At 62.8% G+C, this 14053-nt stretch overlaps 1 protein-coding gene across 3 annotated transcripts in view; it reads right to left on the bottom strand.

Annotated features, from left to right (window-relative positions):
• Positions 1–14053, bottom strand: part of MLLT1 (MLLT1 super elongation complex subunit) — a 73861-nt gene that overhangs the window by 5056 nt on the left and 54752 nt on the right. For 2 of the 3 annotated variants that reach the window (XM_033199881.1, XM_033199882.1), the window contains exons 5-8: positions 11394–11519; positions 6669–7226; positions 2460–2547; positions 930–1038 (exon numbers count right to left, since the gene is read on the bottom strand). In XM_033199881.1, coding sequence (XP_033055772.1) covers positions 930–1038; positions 2460–2547; positions 6669–7226; positions 11394–11519 — 881 coding nt within the window. The remainder of the gene's footprint in view (positions 1–929; positions 1039–2459; positions 2548–6668; positions 7227–11393; positions 11520–14053) is intronic. The other variant, XM_033199883.1, reaches the window with a different exon arrangement.

Here is a 14053-nt window from a genome sequence, read left to right as displayed (position 1 = left end):
AGCTCCCCTGCAGTGAGCCACTGCTCCTGCTCTGTCTGCGGTGGGCGGGAATCCCGCCATGTGCCTCTGGCTGCACATGGAGGACCAACCAGGACCTGCCGCCCAGCCTGCGGGAAGGTGGCTTTAGTGAACAACAGACATCTGCAGGCGCCGGTGAGGCTCCCATGCACCTTGCTAGGTGCAGGCTGATAACCAGCCCTGTCTTCAATAGAAGCCACTGAGGCCTGGAGGCCTCAGCCTTACAGGAGGAGGGGCTGACTGCCGGCTCTGCTATAGCTTTGGAAAAGTCTGGGCCCCTGCCCACTGAAACCTGTGTGCCCGGGGCCAATGCCCGCACGTTCTCTGCTGTCGCTGGGCTGGAGGCCGAGCGCGCGGAGCTCTCCCAGGTGGGGTCACACCAAGGGTCCTGCATATCCCAAGGATGCGCTCGGCACCCCTGTGCCTCTCGGGGAAAAGGCCACCGGCAGCCAAAGCTGCTCCCACACTGGGTGTCCACTGTCCCAGGACGGGGCTCTCCATGGATCCTCACCCATGTAAGGCAGGTGGGAAAGGACTGGGAGTCTCCTGGCCCGAGAGCAGAGCAACAGGCCTGCTCCCCTCCCCACACCTCCAGCCAGGGCTCCCTCCTGCACCCCTCCCTGCCAGATAGCCTACACCTGCCAGCCACCACAAGGAGGGACGACACCCAAGGCCCCAGATGGGGGCAGCCCTTGAGGCCCTCAGCCTCAGGGACCAGGAGAGGACACACAGCCCCAGGCCCACCCCAAGGCCCAGGCTGGACTGAGGCCACCTGGGGACGGATCCTCGCTTTGGCCCTCCCAGGGGACCCTCCAGTCCCAACCCCACCTCCAGCCCCACAATCACTGCAGACCCAGCCAGAAGCGCCCCGGGTGGCCGCCTCTGCCCACTGGCTCCCGCCGGGCAGTCACCTGGAGTCCCTCCCCGGGTTGGCCTTGCCGGCAGCCTCCTCGCCTGACGAAGAGTCATCCTCGTCGGACTCCTCAGACTGCAGGTCCTCCACCATGGAGCGCAGGGGTCCTGGGGAGGCGGGGCGGGGAGGGAGGGGAGACAAGGGCAGGGCTCTGCTGAGCCTCCAGGGTCCCTCGCCCATGAGGCCATGCAGAGCTTCTTGACACTGGTGACCCCCAGATGCACACGCCAGCCCACCTGGAGGTCCCTGTGACCATCTCCAAGAACTGCCCCCTCACCGGCAGCCACCCCCTTCCCCAAGAACCCCCTGGCTCCCCCATCCCTCCCTACCTTCCTGGCCCTGCTCGCAGGCCTCAGGGGCCTGGCCGGCAGTGGGCGCGCAGGGCCCCTCCATTGCTGCAGCCGGAGGAGAGCTCAGGGCACAGAGATCAGAAGCTCTGCCGAGAGCCCAGGGAGGGCGAGGGAGCCACAGCCCGGCTCGGAAGCTGGGCCTGGGGCCACAGATCTCTCTGCCTGCGCCCTACGCCGGCCTGCCCACCCCCTCGGTAATCCCCTCTGCTGCTCCCAGTCCACCGTCCTCCCCTTTCTCCAGAGGCACACGGTTCCAGTCCCCTACAGACGGCATCTTGGTTTATATTCCTGTTACCAAGGCAACAGAGGGACACAAAGCCCTCAATTACCTTAGTCACATGATCCCGCTTCAGTAGGTCCCCCTCCCTTCCCGGCAGATAAGAACACTTGGAGCGAGTGTGGGCTTCAAGGGCCCCATCCCCCAGCCCCCTCGGCAACTGCACGGCTGAATTCCAGGCCAGGCTCCCTCCACAACCCCGTACACGCCTCTCCCCCAGCCCCCCTGCAAAGGATTCCAGGCCAAGGGGGAAGGAGGCTCCTGTTCCAATCCAGGAGTGGAAACGCTTCTGGCCTGGGAGTGGGTGCTGGGGTCTGGGCTGGGGCTCGGGGTTCAGGGCAGCTCTCCCGCTGTGTCCTGCAGGCTGCCTGGTCTCCAGGGCCCTCCCTACTCTGGGGCAGGCCGGAGCAGGCCTATGTCCTGTCGCCAAAAAGCCTTCCCTACTCAGGGTGGCCTGCCTGGAGAGGGCGAGGGCATGCCAAACACTCCGGCAGCAGGAGACCCCGGCCGTCCACAGGCAGCCAGCGCCTCGGTGGCCCTGGGGAGCGGGTGGGATGGACAGAGGAGGTGATGCCGTCTGCCCATGGTCCCCAGCAGCACAGGGAGGGTTCTGGCCATGGGCAGGGCCCTCACCAGAAGCCCCTCACCAGCCTGGCTCCAGGCACGGGGTGCATGCCAACAGCCACCACAAGGGGCAGTGCCCCAGGCCTGGCTGTAGATCCGGTTACCTGTTCCTGCTTTGCTTTTAAATACAGACTCTCCCAAGCCACCAAAAACCTCCATGTACAGATCTGTAGGACCCACCCTGTGCAGGCAGTGGACACTGAGGAATGCGCATGCGGCCTGAGCTCCAGGCCCTCCCCGGCCCCATCTGTGCCCCCTGGCTGCTCTCTGTACACACCTTGGCTGTGGTTCTGAGATGGCTCGAAGTCTGAGTCTGAGCTGGAGTCTGAGCTGGAGCTGGAGTTGGATGGGCTTGACTGGGCAGACTTCACCCAATGGCAGGGCAGGCAGGGAGGGGAGAGAGGGAGAGCTGTCACCTTTTAGCAGAGACAAAGGGGGCCCCTCTGGCAGTGGTTATGCTGAGTGGGTCTCCCCCAGACACCCCCAGGGTCCCAAGGGTACCCAGGTGTGCCACTGAGAACGCACTAGGGAGCCAGCGCCCAGGCCATGTGATGCCTACAGCCTCCCACGCCAGCCCTAGGACACCCCTGGATTCTTCCCACTGAGGGGTGACTGGGTTTCCCGTAGCGCCAGGAGATCTTGCAGACCACGTGGGCTCTCCTGTCTACCCAGGCAGGTGCACAAGGGACTGGGAGGGAGGCTGGGGCAGGGGCCTGAAGTCCCACAGGTGGGTGGGCCTTCATCCAAGAGGGCAGGCATTGACTGGTGTCGCAAAAAGGTCTGGAACAGGAAAGCTGGGTGTAGACACTTCTTGTTCTGACCCAGCACTGTCCTGGGGCTCAGGGGTGGCAGAGAGCTCCATCTCCCCACCCATGTGCTGCTCCTACCGCCAGCTGCCCGAGACACTGAGGAGCGTGTGTACACAAGGGACAGAAGCCATGGGCAAGCCTGGCCCGATCCGCCTCCTCCTCCTGCAGCCGTCCTTCCAGGCTCAGCCACCAGGGGGCAGTAAAAAGCCACAACAAGGACACAAGCGGTGTGATGCCAGGGCAGAGGGTGGCAGTGCGGGGCAGGCGGTTATGGGGCAGAGGTTCAGCTCCTGGGTGGATGGGAGTCAGGCACTGCAGACACCTGCACGGGGAGGGGCCCACTGTTCCAGGCCCACATTTCTGCCAATGGGCTCATCCCAAGGGGTGTGCCAGGGGACGCAGCGGGCCCAGGGCAGCCCCCTCACCTTGGGGGCCCATCTGGTGGAATTAGGTGACTTGAGCCCCTCAGACCAGTCCTCTCCAGGGTCCTCCCTCCATCAAGAGGAGGCAGCTGGTCTGCTGGATTCTGGCAGGGGCTGCTGCAGCCGCCAGCCATGCAAGGGAAGCCACAAAAGGAGTGCTGAGGTGCTGAGCCAGTGGGACTCAGGACCTTGAGTGCCTGGGGGCCCCCCGGCCCCTCCCCCAGCATGTGGATGAGGGGCCCCACGAAGGCCCAAGGCCTCCCCGTGCAGCAGGTCCAGACTCACCCTTGCCTGAGAGGGAAAAGAGGTCTCTCTTTCCAAGGGTTTACTGCAGCCCACCCCAGCCCCCTCCTGCCCCTCAAACTAGCCCCTGCCAGTGCCCCTTCCCACCAGCACAAGCCGGCCGTGGTGCCCATCAGTCACTGCCCACTCAGGCCACCTGAGTCCTGAACACATACCCCAGAGCGTCCAGGACCCCCCTGGCTGGGCCTTCCTGGAGCTGTGTGATGCACAGCCTGGACTTCTGTTCTCGGGGGCCAGGGGTGAGTAAGAGGTGACTGAGAGGTGACTGAGAGATGGCCTACTGAACCCCAGCCTTCTGACCAGCAGGCCTTGCTACTCAGACCAAGGCCGTCCCATTTTTCCCAGTGCCTCAGTTTTCCCAGCACTGCCAGCTGCCTACACACGGAGACCAAGGCTCGTCCTCCCTTGACCTCCGGATGGAACCCCTGGGGCAGAGGGGTGGGCACCAGCCTGGAGGCAGGTGGACTGGGGAAGTATCCAAGGTCCCGGTCCCACATCCCACGCACTTTCTCACTAAGGGTGGGGCAGGCGGTGCAGTTCAGGTGACCAAAGGAGGCTGTGCAAGGTCAGCAGGGATGGAAGCGGGGCGGGTCCAGAGCCCCGAGAGGCCTCCTAAGCCTGCCTGGGCCAGGAGTCCTGGCACCGTGCCGGACAGAGGAAAGCCAGTCGGTAATACGCACCCCTTTTCCTTCCACCCAAATCCAAGGGGCAGCGAGGAAAAGAATCCAGAAATGGTCTCAGCCAGAAGAGCCCTGAGGTGGTGTGGTCAGAAGGGCCGCCGGAGCACGCCCAGGGCTTAGAGGGAGGGCGGAGCAGACTGGGTCCACGACTGGCCTGAGGGTAGGCGGTAGCGACCGACTCCAGATCCCCAAGGGCCAGGGAGACCCCAAGGGAGCAGCTGGAGGACATGGGAGCTCAGCCTGGGGACTTGGCCCAAAGAGCTGCCCTACGAGGGTGGGCGTGGGCCGGACCCCAGCTGGGGCAGACTCCTCCGATGGCCGGTTCTGGTAGCACAGCCACACACAGCCTCCAGGAGGGGCAGCCCAAGACCGCCAAGGGGAAGCCGAGGGGCCAGTGGTCTGGAAGGCCGACGTGCTTCTTCACCATAGCAGCCTGGGCTTCGGCAAAGCCCCGGGGGGAGAGGCGTCAGGGACTCTGTGCTGTTAGGGCCTGGGTCTCACTCCCGCACAGACCTCGGGGCGCTAAGCCACATTGCTCAGAAGCCTCTCAGCATGCGGGACGCTCTTCTTCAGCCAGGAGGAAGTCCCAAAGCCTCTGCGAGCAACTCCAGCCTCAAGGCCACCCAGCCGCTCTGAGCAGCAGTGTCCTAGGTGGCAGGAAGCTCCCCACAAAATATTCCAGCTGTTTTACAACACTGGTGGCGGGAGCCAGGAGCCAAGTCACTCACTGCTGGGGGCCAGGCTGGGTGAGCAGAGCGGAGTGGGCCATGGAGCCATCTTGCTGCTGCCCAGCGTGCTGCACACCCAGCCCCAGGTGCCAGAACGCCTCGGCTGGAGATGCCTGGCCTGGAACTGCATGTCACCCAGTACCTATCCCTGACCCTGGGATAGAAGGGAGGGGACAAGCGCCTGCCCAGGGCTGTGGTTGCTGCCCAGGCAGAGAAGAGGGCAGGCTTGGTGCCCAGCAGGCACCACCAGGCCCTCCCACAGCTGAGAGGGCTACTAAGACGGCCCAGGACTTCTGGGAGGTGGCAACCCCCCACCACCTCAGGGTCATAGCAGATGGTGCTGTCTTCAGCCAGGGCCAAGCCATGGGGAACACTGGGCACTCAGCCTTGCCAGCCCATGTGTGTCTATGAGCCAGGATGCACTGTCACCCAGAGGCTGGACCATCACCCCCAGCCAGCCCTGACACCTCCATGAGGGCCCTGGGGGCAATCAGCGCTGCCCATATAACCCCCTCTGGCTTTGTGGCTGGGACCTGCGTTCAAAGCCCCAGCGGCTTTTCAAAGCCTCAGCAACCCTGAGGCAAAGCTTCCCTTTGAGGGCAAGCCAAACCCACAAAAGGCCCCTGAGGGCTGGGGCTGGCAATGGAGGTGAGAGGCCCAACCCTCATCCATCCATCCATTCATTTTCACCTGGCCCAGTGTCTGCTGTCTGAATGCCAAGTGCCAGATGATAGCGCTGGAAGACACCACTGCCATCCCAGGCCCCAAACAGGGTCTGGCCACAAGACCATGAGGTGATTACTGGCTCTTGTGGCTCAAGTCATGTCTGATGCAGTCCTCTGAGAATGTCCGGACGCAGTGCTGTGGGGCAAGCCCGCAGCCTCTCATGGTGACAAGGCCGGTCCCTGAGAGGGGTCCTCGTTCCAAGCACAGACACCGGTGGGGACAGATGTGAGCATCTCCAAGTCACAGCTGTACGTGATGGGTGTGGGCGGGAGGGATGCTCTTGACCCCACCAGCCACCTAAGAAGGGAGCCGGGCATGGCCCAATTGCTCCTCATGGCTAGGGGCTGTCTGAAGTCCTCATCATTAACCCTCCAGACAAGGGTGAGTCTCCCAGATGCCCTATTAGCAGAGGGAGCAAGCTCCAGGCTGGGCTGACCACACCATGGTCAGAGCAATTGTGAGACATGCTTGCCCACTGGCACCAGGGCGGCCAAGACCCGCGCCCGTGCAGGGGGCTGCTGGAGGAGGGGAGCTCAGAACCTCGGGACCATGCCATCATGCTTTACCAGAACCACCCACAAACGCCACCTAGGAGGCAAGGAGGGTCTCCTCATGAGGCAGACTTTTATCACCTGACAGACGGGGAAACCGAGGCCTAGTGAGGTGTGGAGGCCCCAGGTCACAAGGAGCCAGTGGGAGGAGCGGCTGGTGAGACCTGAGGTCCGGGCTCAGATCCCACCGCCTTCCACTGTTGCAGAAGGGAGGCAGGTCCCACCACACTGCCCGCACCTCGCTGCCCTGCCCTGGCGCTCACTCACCTCGGACTTGAAGGAGGCCTCGTCCTCTGAGTTGGACTCCTCCACCTCCAGGGCCTTTTTGGCCTCCCGGGGCTCACTCTCGGCCTTCACCTTCTCCCCTCTGGCGCTGCTCTTGTCCTTGGCCGGCTTCTTGTCCGAGAAGGAGGAAGAGGTGCGCGGCGAGGTGCCTGGAGCACTCCGGGACCCCTTCGAGCTGCTCTTCTTCTGCTTCTTGGCGCTGGGCTTTGGCGAGTCGGCGGTGGCCGGCCGCTTGCTGGAAGCCCGGGGTGGGGGTGGGGGCGGGGGCGGGGGCCCACCCTTGGGGGACGTGCTCTCCAGCTTGGTCTCTTTCAGGGCCATCTTGGGCTCCTTGAAGGCAGCCTTGGGCGGTGGCGCCTTCTCCTCCTTGGGCAGCCGGCCCTCGCCCAGCTTCCGCGAGGTGTCCTTGGAGCTCTTGGCCTGCTCACGCTCCAGCTCCTTGGAGGAGCTCTTGCTCTCGGAGTCTTTGCGGGGCCGCTCCCGGTGCTCCTTGGTCACCTTGTGCGGCTTGGAGGCCTTGCTGCTCTCCTTGTTGGCGTCCTGCAAGGCCCAGAGCAGGGAGGGCAAGGGGAGAGACAAGGTCACATGGCACTGCGGGGCGCCCTGCTCCACCACCCCTGACCCCTACAAAGCATAATCCACCTGATTTAGCCTCAGCTAGAGAAACTCTTCCATAAAGCAAAAAGGTAAGGCAGCAGGTGAGAGTTTTAAATGGAGTTCTCCCTCTAAACTACTAGGAAGTGTCAGCCGGTCCCTGGCGGCCGCAGGCTAAGCTTCCCCTCTGAATTGAACTGACATTCCCTGAGGGATTCAGGAAGCGCACAGGTGAGTCAGGCAGAGCACGGCCACTTCACCCGCGCCCGCCGCGCTAACACCTCACAGCTGGGCCCGGGAAAGTCAGAGGCTCTGCTGGCACTGCGGGGTGCTGGCGGGCACTGGAGGCAGCCCTGGCCCTCATCTCAGCCTCCGTCGCCCAGCATTCATGCTATGTGCGGGAAGCTCAGTGCTTCCTGCTCGGTCACTCAAGGCCTTCCTTTCTGAGCCCCGCCGGCCCCTCTCTCCAGGACTCCACACCCCTAGGGTCCAGCCAGCTCAGGCCTGGCTTCGGGGAGCCAACTGCTGAGTGCCCACTGAGTCCCAGGTACCGCACCCAGCAAACAGCTCCCGGGCTTCTCAGAAGGCAAACCGCCTGGGTCGCTTTCCTAAAACACTGAGGACATTCCTAGGTCTCCGCCTCAGAAACCCAGGGGTTTAGGGTGGAGCTGGACTCGAGGGCTGATCGCATGAGAGGTAAGATGATGGCAGAGAGCAGCAGGACACAGGCCCAGGGGTGAGCTCAGCTCTGTGACCTGCACACTGCAGGACTCGGGCAGAAAACCCCAGCCATCTGTGTCTGCTTCCCTGAGGAAGGGCAAGGCTACCACCTCAATCCAGCATGCAGTGTGGGGGCTGCCAGCACGGCGGCTGAGTCGGCACAGCCCGCGGCTGGCCTGGGCGCTGCTGCTTGTATGCTCTATGTTTCTGCCGTATACCCCGTCCGACAGGTACACTGCCAACACTCCCCGCAGCGGGAGCCACGCCTTCACCTTCCCTACGGAGACCCTGTATCACCCCACGCACCCAGGAGCACCGAGCAGGCTTCTCTGCCGTCAGCCGCCTGGGACTCCACCCTTGCTAGGAAAGGAGCAGCGGCCAGCAGGTGCACAGCGGCCCCAGAGCCTGTCCAGACGATCACGTACCTGGCCTCCTGGCACAGAAGCCAGCAGCAGCCAGACCCTGAAGGCCCTGGGGAGGGGCTCTGGGAGCAGTGAGAGTACCAGGGAGGAGGGGGGGTCACGCTTCACAGCTCCCCCAAAGACATGCGGGAGGGGCAGGCTGGGCAGAGGCCTCTCAAAACCACCTGAGTGTCCAGGGACAGACTCCTCCCAGCAAAGAACCACAAAGCAGGCAGAGCTGCTGGCCATCTTGCAAAGCCACAGCCACGCTGAGTGTCAAAGACTCAGGAACAGTACCAGTGGCTGTAAGGCCTCAGCCTGGCTCTTCCACTCAGGGCGGTGGGAGTGTCCCCAGAATCCCCCCAGCTGGCCTGGGCCATGCAGGGCTATCGGGGGGTGTCCTCTTGGAAGCTGGGGTGTGGAATGGGGCTGTGGTCCACAGCAGGCTACTCCCCAAGGAGGGAGGTGTGAGACACTGAATGCCACATGCCACCTGGCCTCTTCCAGCAGGGGACACACGCCCAGCCAGGCCACAGGAGTTCAGCCAGGGTCACAGCCACCAAGGACAGAATGAGAGCAAACTCCAAAGGCACACCAGAGGCCCATAACACAGTTCCCACTGTGCGCCCCCGGCCTGGGGTCAGCCGAGCCGCCACTGCCACCAGGGCCTGCCCGGCTAGGAGGAGCCTTCCCACCCAGGCACACAGGCACCCGACACCACAGGTTCTGAAATCAGGCACTAAATTTTTTTTTTTTTTTGAGATGGAGTCTCCCTCTGTCACCCAGGCTGGAGTGCAATGGTGTGAGCTCGGCTCACTGCAAGCTCCGCCTTCCGGGTTCATGCCATTCTCCTGCCTCAGCCTCCCGGGTAGCTGGGATTACAGGTGCCCGTCACCACGCCTGGCTAATTGTTTGGATTTTTTAGCAGAGACGGGGTTTCGCCGTGTTAGCCAGGATGGTCTCGATCTCCTGACCTCGTGATTCGAATTAGGCACTAAATTTTTAGCATAACATGAGTACTCTCCAGGGTGAGAAGCCATTAAAATCACGTTCGCAAGGTTGTCTGTGAACCTCCACGGGAAAAAGCAACCAGGCCAAGTACCTGACATCACATGGTGACACCCAGCTCCCTGCAGCTGATGCCAGGCAAGGCCATGAGAGGGTCCTGCCCCCTCTACGAGGCTGTGGTTCCTGCCTGCCACACCACTCTTGAGTGGGGGCTATGAAGGGGGGACAAAACCCCAGGACTGAGTCCCCCAAAGCTGCCACAGCTGCACTCACCAGCAGTCCCCCAGCCTGGGGATTCTGATGGGCAAGGCCCCAAAAGGCCCACCTATCCCATCTCTCTGGGCTCAGGGAGCCCTGCGGAGGCCCCTCTGCTCGGAGCGCATGGCCTGGCCACTCACACCCCAGGCAGAGCCAGTGACCAACGGAGGGCGCTTGGCCGGGGAAGAGGCCGGTGCACAGGCCTGTGCCGTCCAGGGCCACGGTGGGGTTGATGGCTCAGTCGCCAGGCTAGGGCTTGGGGCAGAGGGGCTTTCTTGGAATGCCCTCAGCAGACACGTGCCTTGGCAGGACCCTGTGCTGCCCGATTCCTCCCCCACAGATGCCGCCTACATCTCTCCACCTGGTGGCTGGAGAAGTCTCCAAGGACAGAGAGGGTGGAGCCAGAGGACCCTGCCCACAGGCCTCCTGAGCCTGGTGGATAAACTCACCAGCTGGGAGCTCCAGGGGCCTCAAAGACACTCCGGCAAGAGAAAGCACGAGCAGCCCCAGCCCCGCCAGCCCCAGGGAGGGCACCTCTCCAACCGGGACGGCCTTTCTACGCAGGCTTTTAGGTGGCTTGAAGGGACCCGTGCAGAAGAAATCCTGTTGTGGTGGCTGAGAGGGGCCCTGCCGAGATCCCCTGCAAGAGCTTTCCTTCATTGAGCCTCCACGAGGCTCAGGGAGAGACAGGCCAGGAGGCCGAGTGGGGAGACCCCAGGGCTCCGTTTCCTACTCAGAGACTCTGGCAAGTCTGACGATTTCTAAGACCTGCTGGCCTTGCGGAAAGAGCCAGAAAGACCTGCCTGGGTGCTGCGGTTCTTCTCCCGCGCGGCTGACGGTGAGTCTGTGAGGCAGCTGAAGAACCCTGCCTGTCCCGCCTGGGATGGCCGGGTCCACACGCAGGGCCCGGCAGACAAGTGAGGCAAGGAGAATGGAGAGGACCAGGGGAGAGACGTGTGGGTGGCGAGCACCGGGGAGCTGCCCCGAGGGCCCGTGCAGCTCGGCCTCCAGGAACGGCTGTGCTGAGTGGGTGGCTATGGAGGACTGGGCCGTGCTCAAGGGTTAAAGGAACACTGTGATGCCATCAAAGGGCTTTCTAGTTTGTCTTTTGAACTGCCGCTCAGGGACGGTTTAGAGAGAGAAGCCTCAGAAAGGCCAAGTGCCACCCACCTGACCGACCGGGACGAGATGTGACCGTAAAAAGTTTCTTCCACACTGGAATTCAGCTGGCGCCCACCTGGCTTCCCCTGCCCTTCCCCCACGAAACTCTGCAGTGAGCCATAGCCCGAGATGCAAAGCCTGGCATAGCCAAGGGCAGGAGTAGCCCCAGCTGCCCTCAGGAGGGTTGAGGAGGTGGGCAGCTGCAGCCTAGACAGACACTCTACCCAGCGGCCACCCCAACAGCCGTCAGCAAAACTCTCAGGGCTTCAGGCTGAGCAGTCCTGGGACCCGGCCATCACTTGGCAGAACGGGCGAGAACCAGGCAGGGTCTCTGGCCTCAAGATGAACAGGACAAAGAGCCCACGATCATGGGCTTATTCCTGAAATCCTAGGGAAGCGGCAGTGCGCAGCGAGGGGTGTGCAGAGAGCTCAAAGAGGAAGATGCCAAGGGAGCGAGTTCAGGTACGGAAGGCCCAGCCCAGTGGAGGGAGGGCGCCGGGAGGGGCCAGACCTACCACAGCTGGGCCCGGCGCCCCCATGCGACTGGGCCTTCCGCCTCACTAACCTTGGAGCCGTGGGATGGTTTGGTCTTCTTGGGGTCAGAGAAGGCAGAGAGTGGAATTGTGGGTAACATGGGGTAGTCGGGACTGGGCCTGGACACCGTGTCTGCTCCTTCGGGCATTACCATCACCTAGTGACAGAGAAGAGACAGTCATTATCGATGGGCAGGGGGCAGGGGCCACACGGGCCGGGCTGAAGGTGGTGGGGCTTCCCTCTGCAGGAGGGAGAAGGGAGAGCCTCAGCGCTTTCCCGAAAGAGTCCCAGGCGCTTCTCCGCTGGGGACTGGGTGCTGAGCACACAGATGAAGCAGGCATGGGTGGGGAGCGAAGAAAAGCCCAGGGTCCCAGGATGGCTGGGCCCAGATGGGGCCACGCGGCCTTCCGGGAACAGCGGACCGGAGGGCTGGCCCAAGAAGACTTGCGGAGCACACTGAGAATCATGAGAAGGCAGCTGTGGCCGAAGCCTGACCTGCACGCTGAGGTTTAGGGGGAACAGCTAAGAAGTGTGAGATGCCAGCCAGACGCCCGCAACAGGCAGGGAGCAACTTCCCGGGGTGCACACGGGTGCAACTCCAGTGGGTCCCACATGCCCAGGGGAATGAGCCGTCCTTGGTGTGCGGTGACTGCAGCTGACCCGAACAAGGCAAGAGCACCCAGGCTGAGGCCGAGACCAAGGCAGACGACCTGTGCCTACCAAGGGGGCTCTCTGCAAAGCAGGCCCGAATGAGCCAGCGAGCCCGCAGCATGTGGCACCTGCTCCTGCGCTCCGTCAGAGGCTACGGATGACGAAAGTTCTGGGGTCCTTCCAGGAGGGCTCCCAGGAAACACCTGCTGTGCAGGGGGAAGCTCAGAGCAAGGTCTTGAAATACCAACACTGCAAGTTTAGGATCACCACCACCACAGAGAAAAGCCTCCCAGACGGCCGCAAGAGAGAACAAAAGAAGAAGACACACTTCAAAAAAAAGAAAAGTATTGAAGTTGGTAGAAGAAGCACCACTAACAGCCTTGAGCACCTGCGGTTCCCAGCCAGCCAAGCCTTTCATCTGAAGATGCTGACGTCATGCGGCCATGGGGACACAGGCTGAAAAGAGGGCCATGGGCCCCCAGGGTCCCCACTCTGAGCTGCTTCTCAGAGCCTGTCTGACCGTGATAGCTCAGCACCGACAGCACGTTGCCCCAGCCGTCCCTGAAAACACGCCACGGGAGGCCCTCGGCGCTCTGGGGCACGCACACCTCACAGGCTCACGGAGGAGCCACAGAAGGCCGCCACGCACAGACGGGCTTGCCAGGAGGCTGAGCCCCATTCCCGCTCAGGCCCAATCCTTTGACTCTCACCGTAATCTACCTTCTTTCCCCTCAAAACAATGCCCTACACTGACTGCTTCAGGATCACGCAGTGTCTCGCTCTAGCACAGACCTTTGAGAAAAAGGAACTGGGAACTGAACGCACAGATGACTCCCACCTCCTACAAGGTACTGCCAGGAGGACCAGGCTCCCCGACGGAAACAAGGACCCTCAGCCACGGGGACAGAGATAAGACACGGTCCTAAGGGGCACAAGGGCTGGAACGGCGGGAAGTCCTACCCTCTCTCCCTTGAACTACCGATCTCCAAGTGACCCCCAGTGAGAGGAGCAGAGAAAGCAGCGCTCTCTGACACAGAAACCAGCCCCTCCTCCCGGGTCTCCCAGCACCGACAGCTCCGCGGCAGGGGCTGGGGTCACCTGCTGCTAGACGGCCACTGCCTGGTCCTGGGCAGCCCCAAGGGGAGCCTCCGCCACTGAGACCTCCGGCTGCTGCTAAGGCTGAGAGCCCCACTCAGCCATCAGCCCAGGGCGAGCCCCGGAGGCCTGGAAAGTTCCTGCCCAGCCAGCCAGCTCCCCAGGCAGCCCACCCTCAGAGGGCAGAGCACCCAGCGCCTGGGGCAGAGACCCCCCACGGCGCCTGCTGCAGCCTGCGTGCCTCTCTGTGGAGCCAGCGCTCCCTCCTCCTGACGGGCCCTTCCTCCCAACCTCGCCCCACGCCTCCTCCCCGCCCCTGGCTTTTATGTGTTGCAACGATGCCCTCAGAGCCTTCGTCACTGCGGAGGAAAGGAAGCCGCCTCCCACAGGGAGTGAGGTCCTGGCTGCAGCCCAGAGAGGCCCAGGGAATGCCACTTCCCAAAGCCACGCCACCACGGAACCCCCGGGGACGCCCAAAAACCTCTACTGCAAACGCGGTGAAAACACCTGGCCATGAAAGAAGGTGGAAAAGCGGAGCCAGGAGGGCGCTGGGACCCAGCCCCAACACCCTCGGGCCACCCAGCACTCAGCCACGCCATCCACAGAGACCCACGCTGTCCACATAGATCCACACCATCCACACAGACCCACGCTGTCCACACAGACCCACGCCAGCACCACCCTCCCCAGATGAGAACTACAAGCGGGACTCTACAAGGATAGCAGCAGGATGCACTCAAGCTTCTACATGGACAGACGCCTCCTCTCAGGAAAACGACGGCCACCAACGATCTGACTGTGCCCCAGGAGGAGGAAGGGGGACTCCCCAGCCCAACACCCACAGCCATGGTGCTCCCAATTCACCCAGGAGATGACCCGACCCACCCCACCCGCATACCCAACACGTCACGTGTGCCACATACACACCCATGACACATTCACACA

The sequence above is a fragment of the Trachypithecus francoisi genome, unplaced genomic scaffold (genome assembly GCF_009764315.1).
Source record: "Trachypithecus francoisi isolate TF-2019V2 unplaced genomic scaffold, Tfra_2.0 Lachesis_group5, whole genome shotgun sequence".
NCBI lineage: Eukaryota > Metazoa > Chordata > Mammalia > Primates > Cercopithecidae > Trachypithecus > Trachypithecus francoisi.
This window is presented reverse-complemented; position numbering and strand designations above follow the sequence as displayed.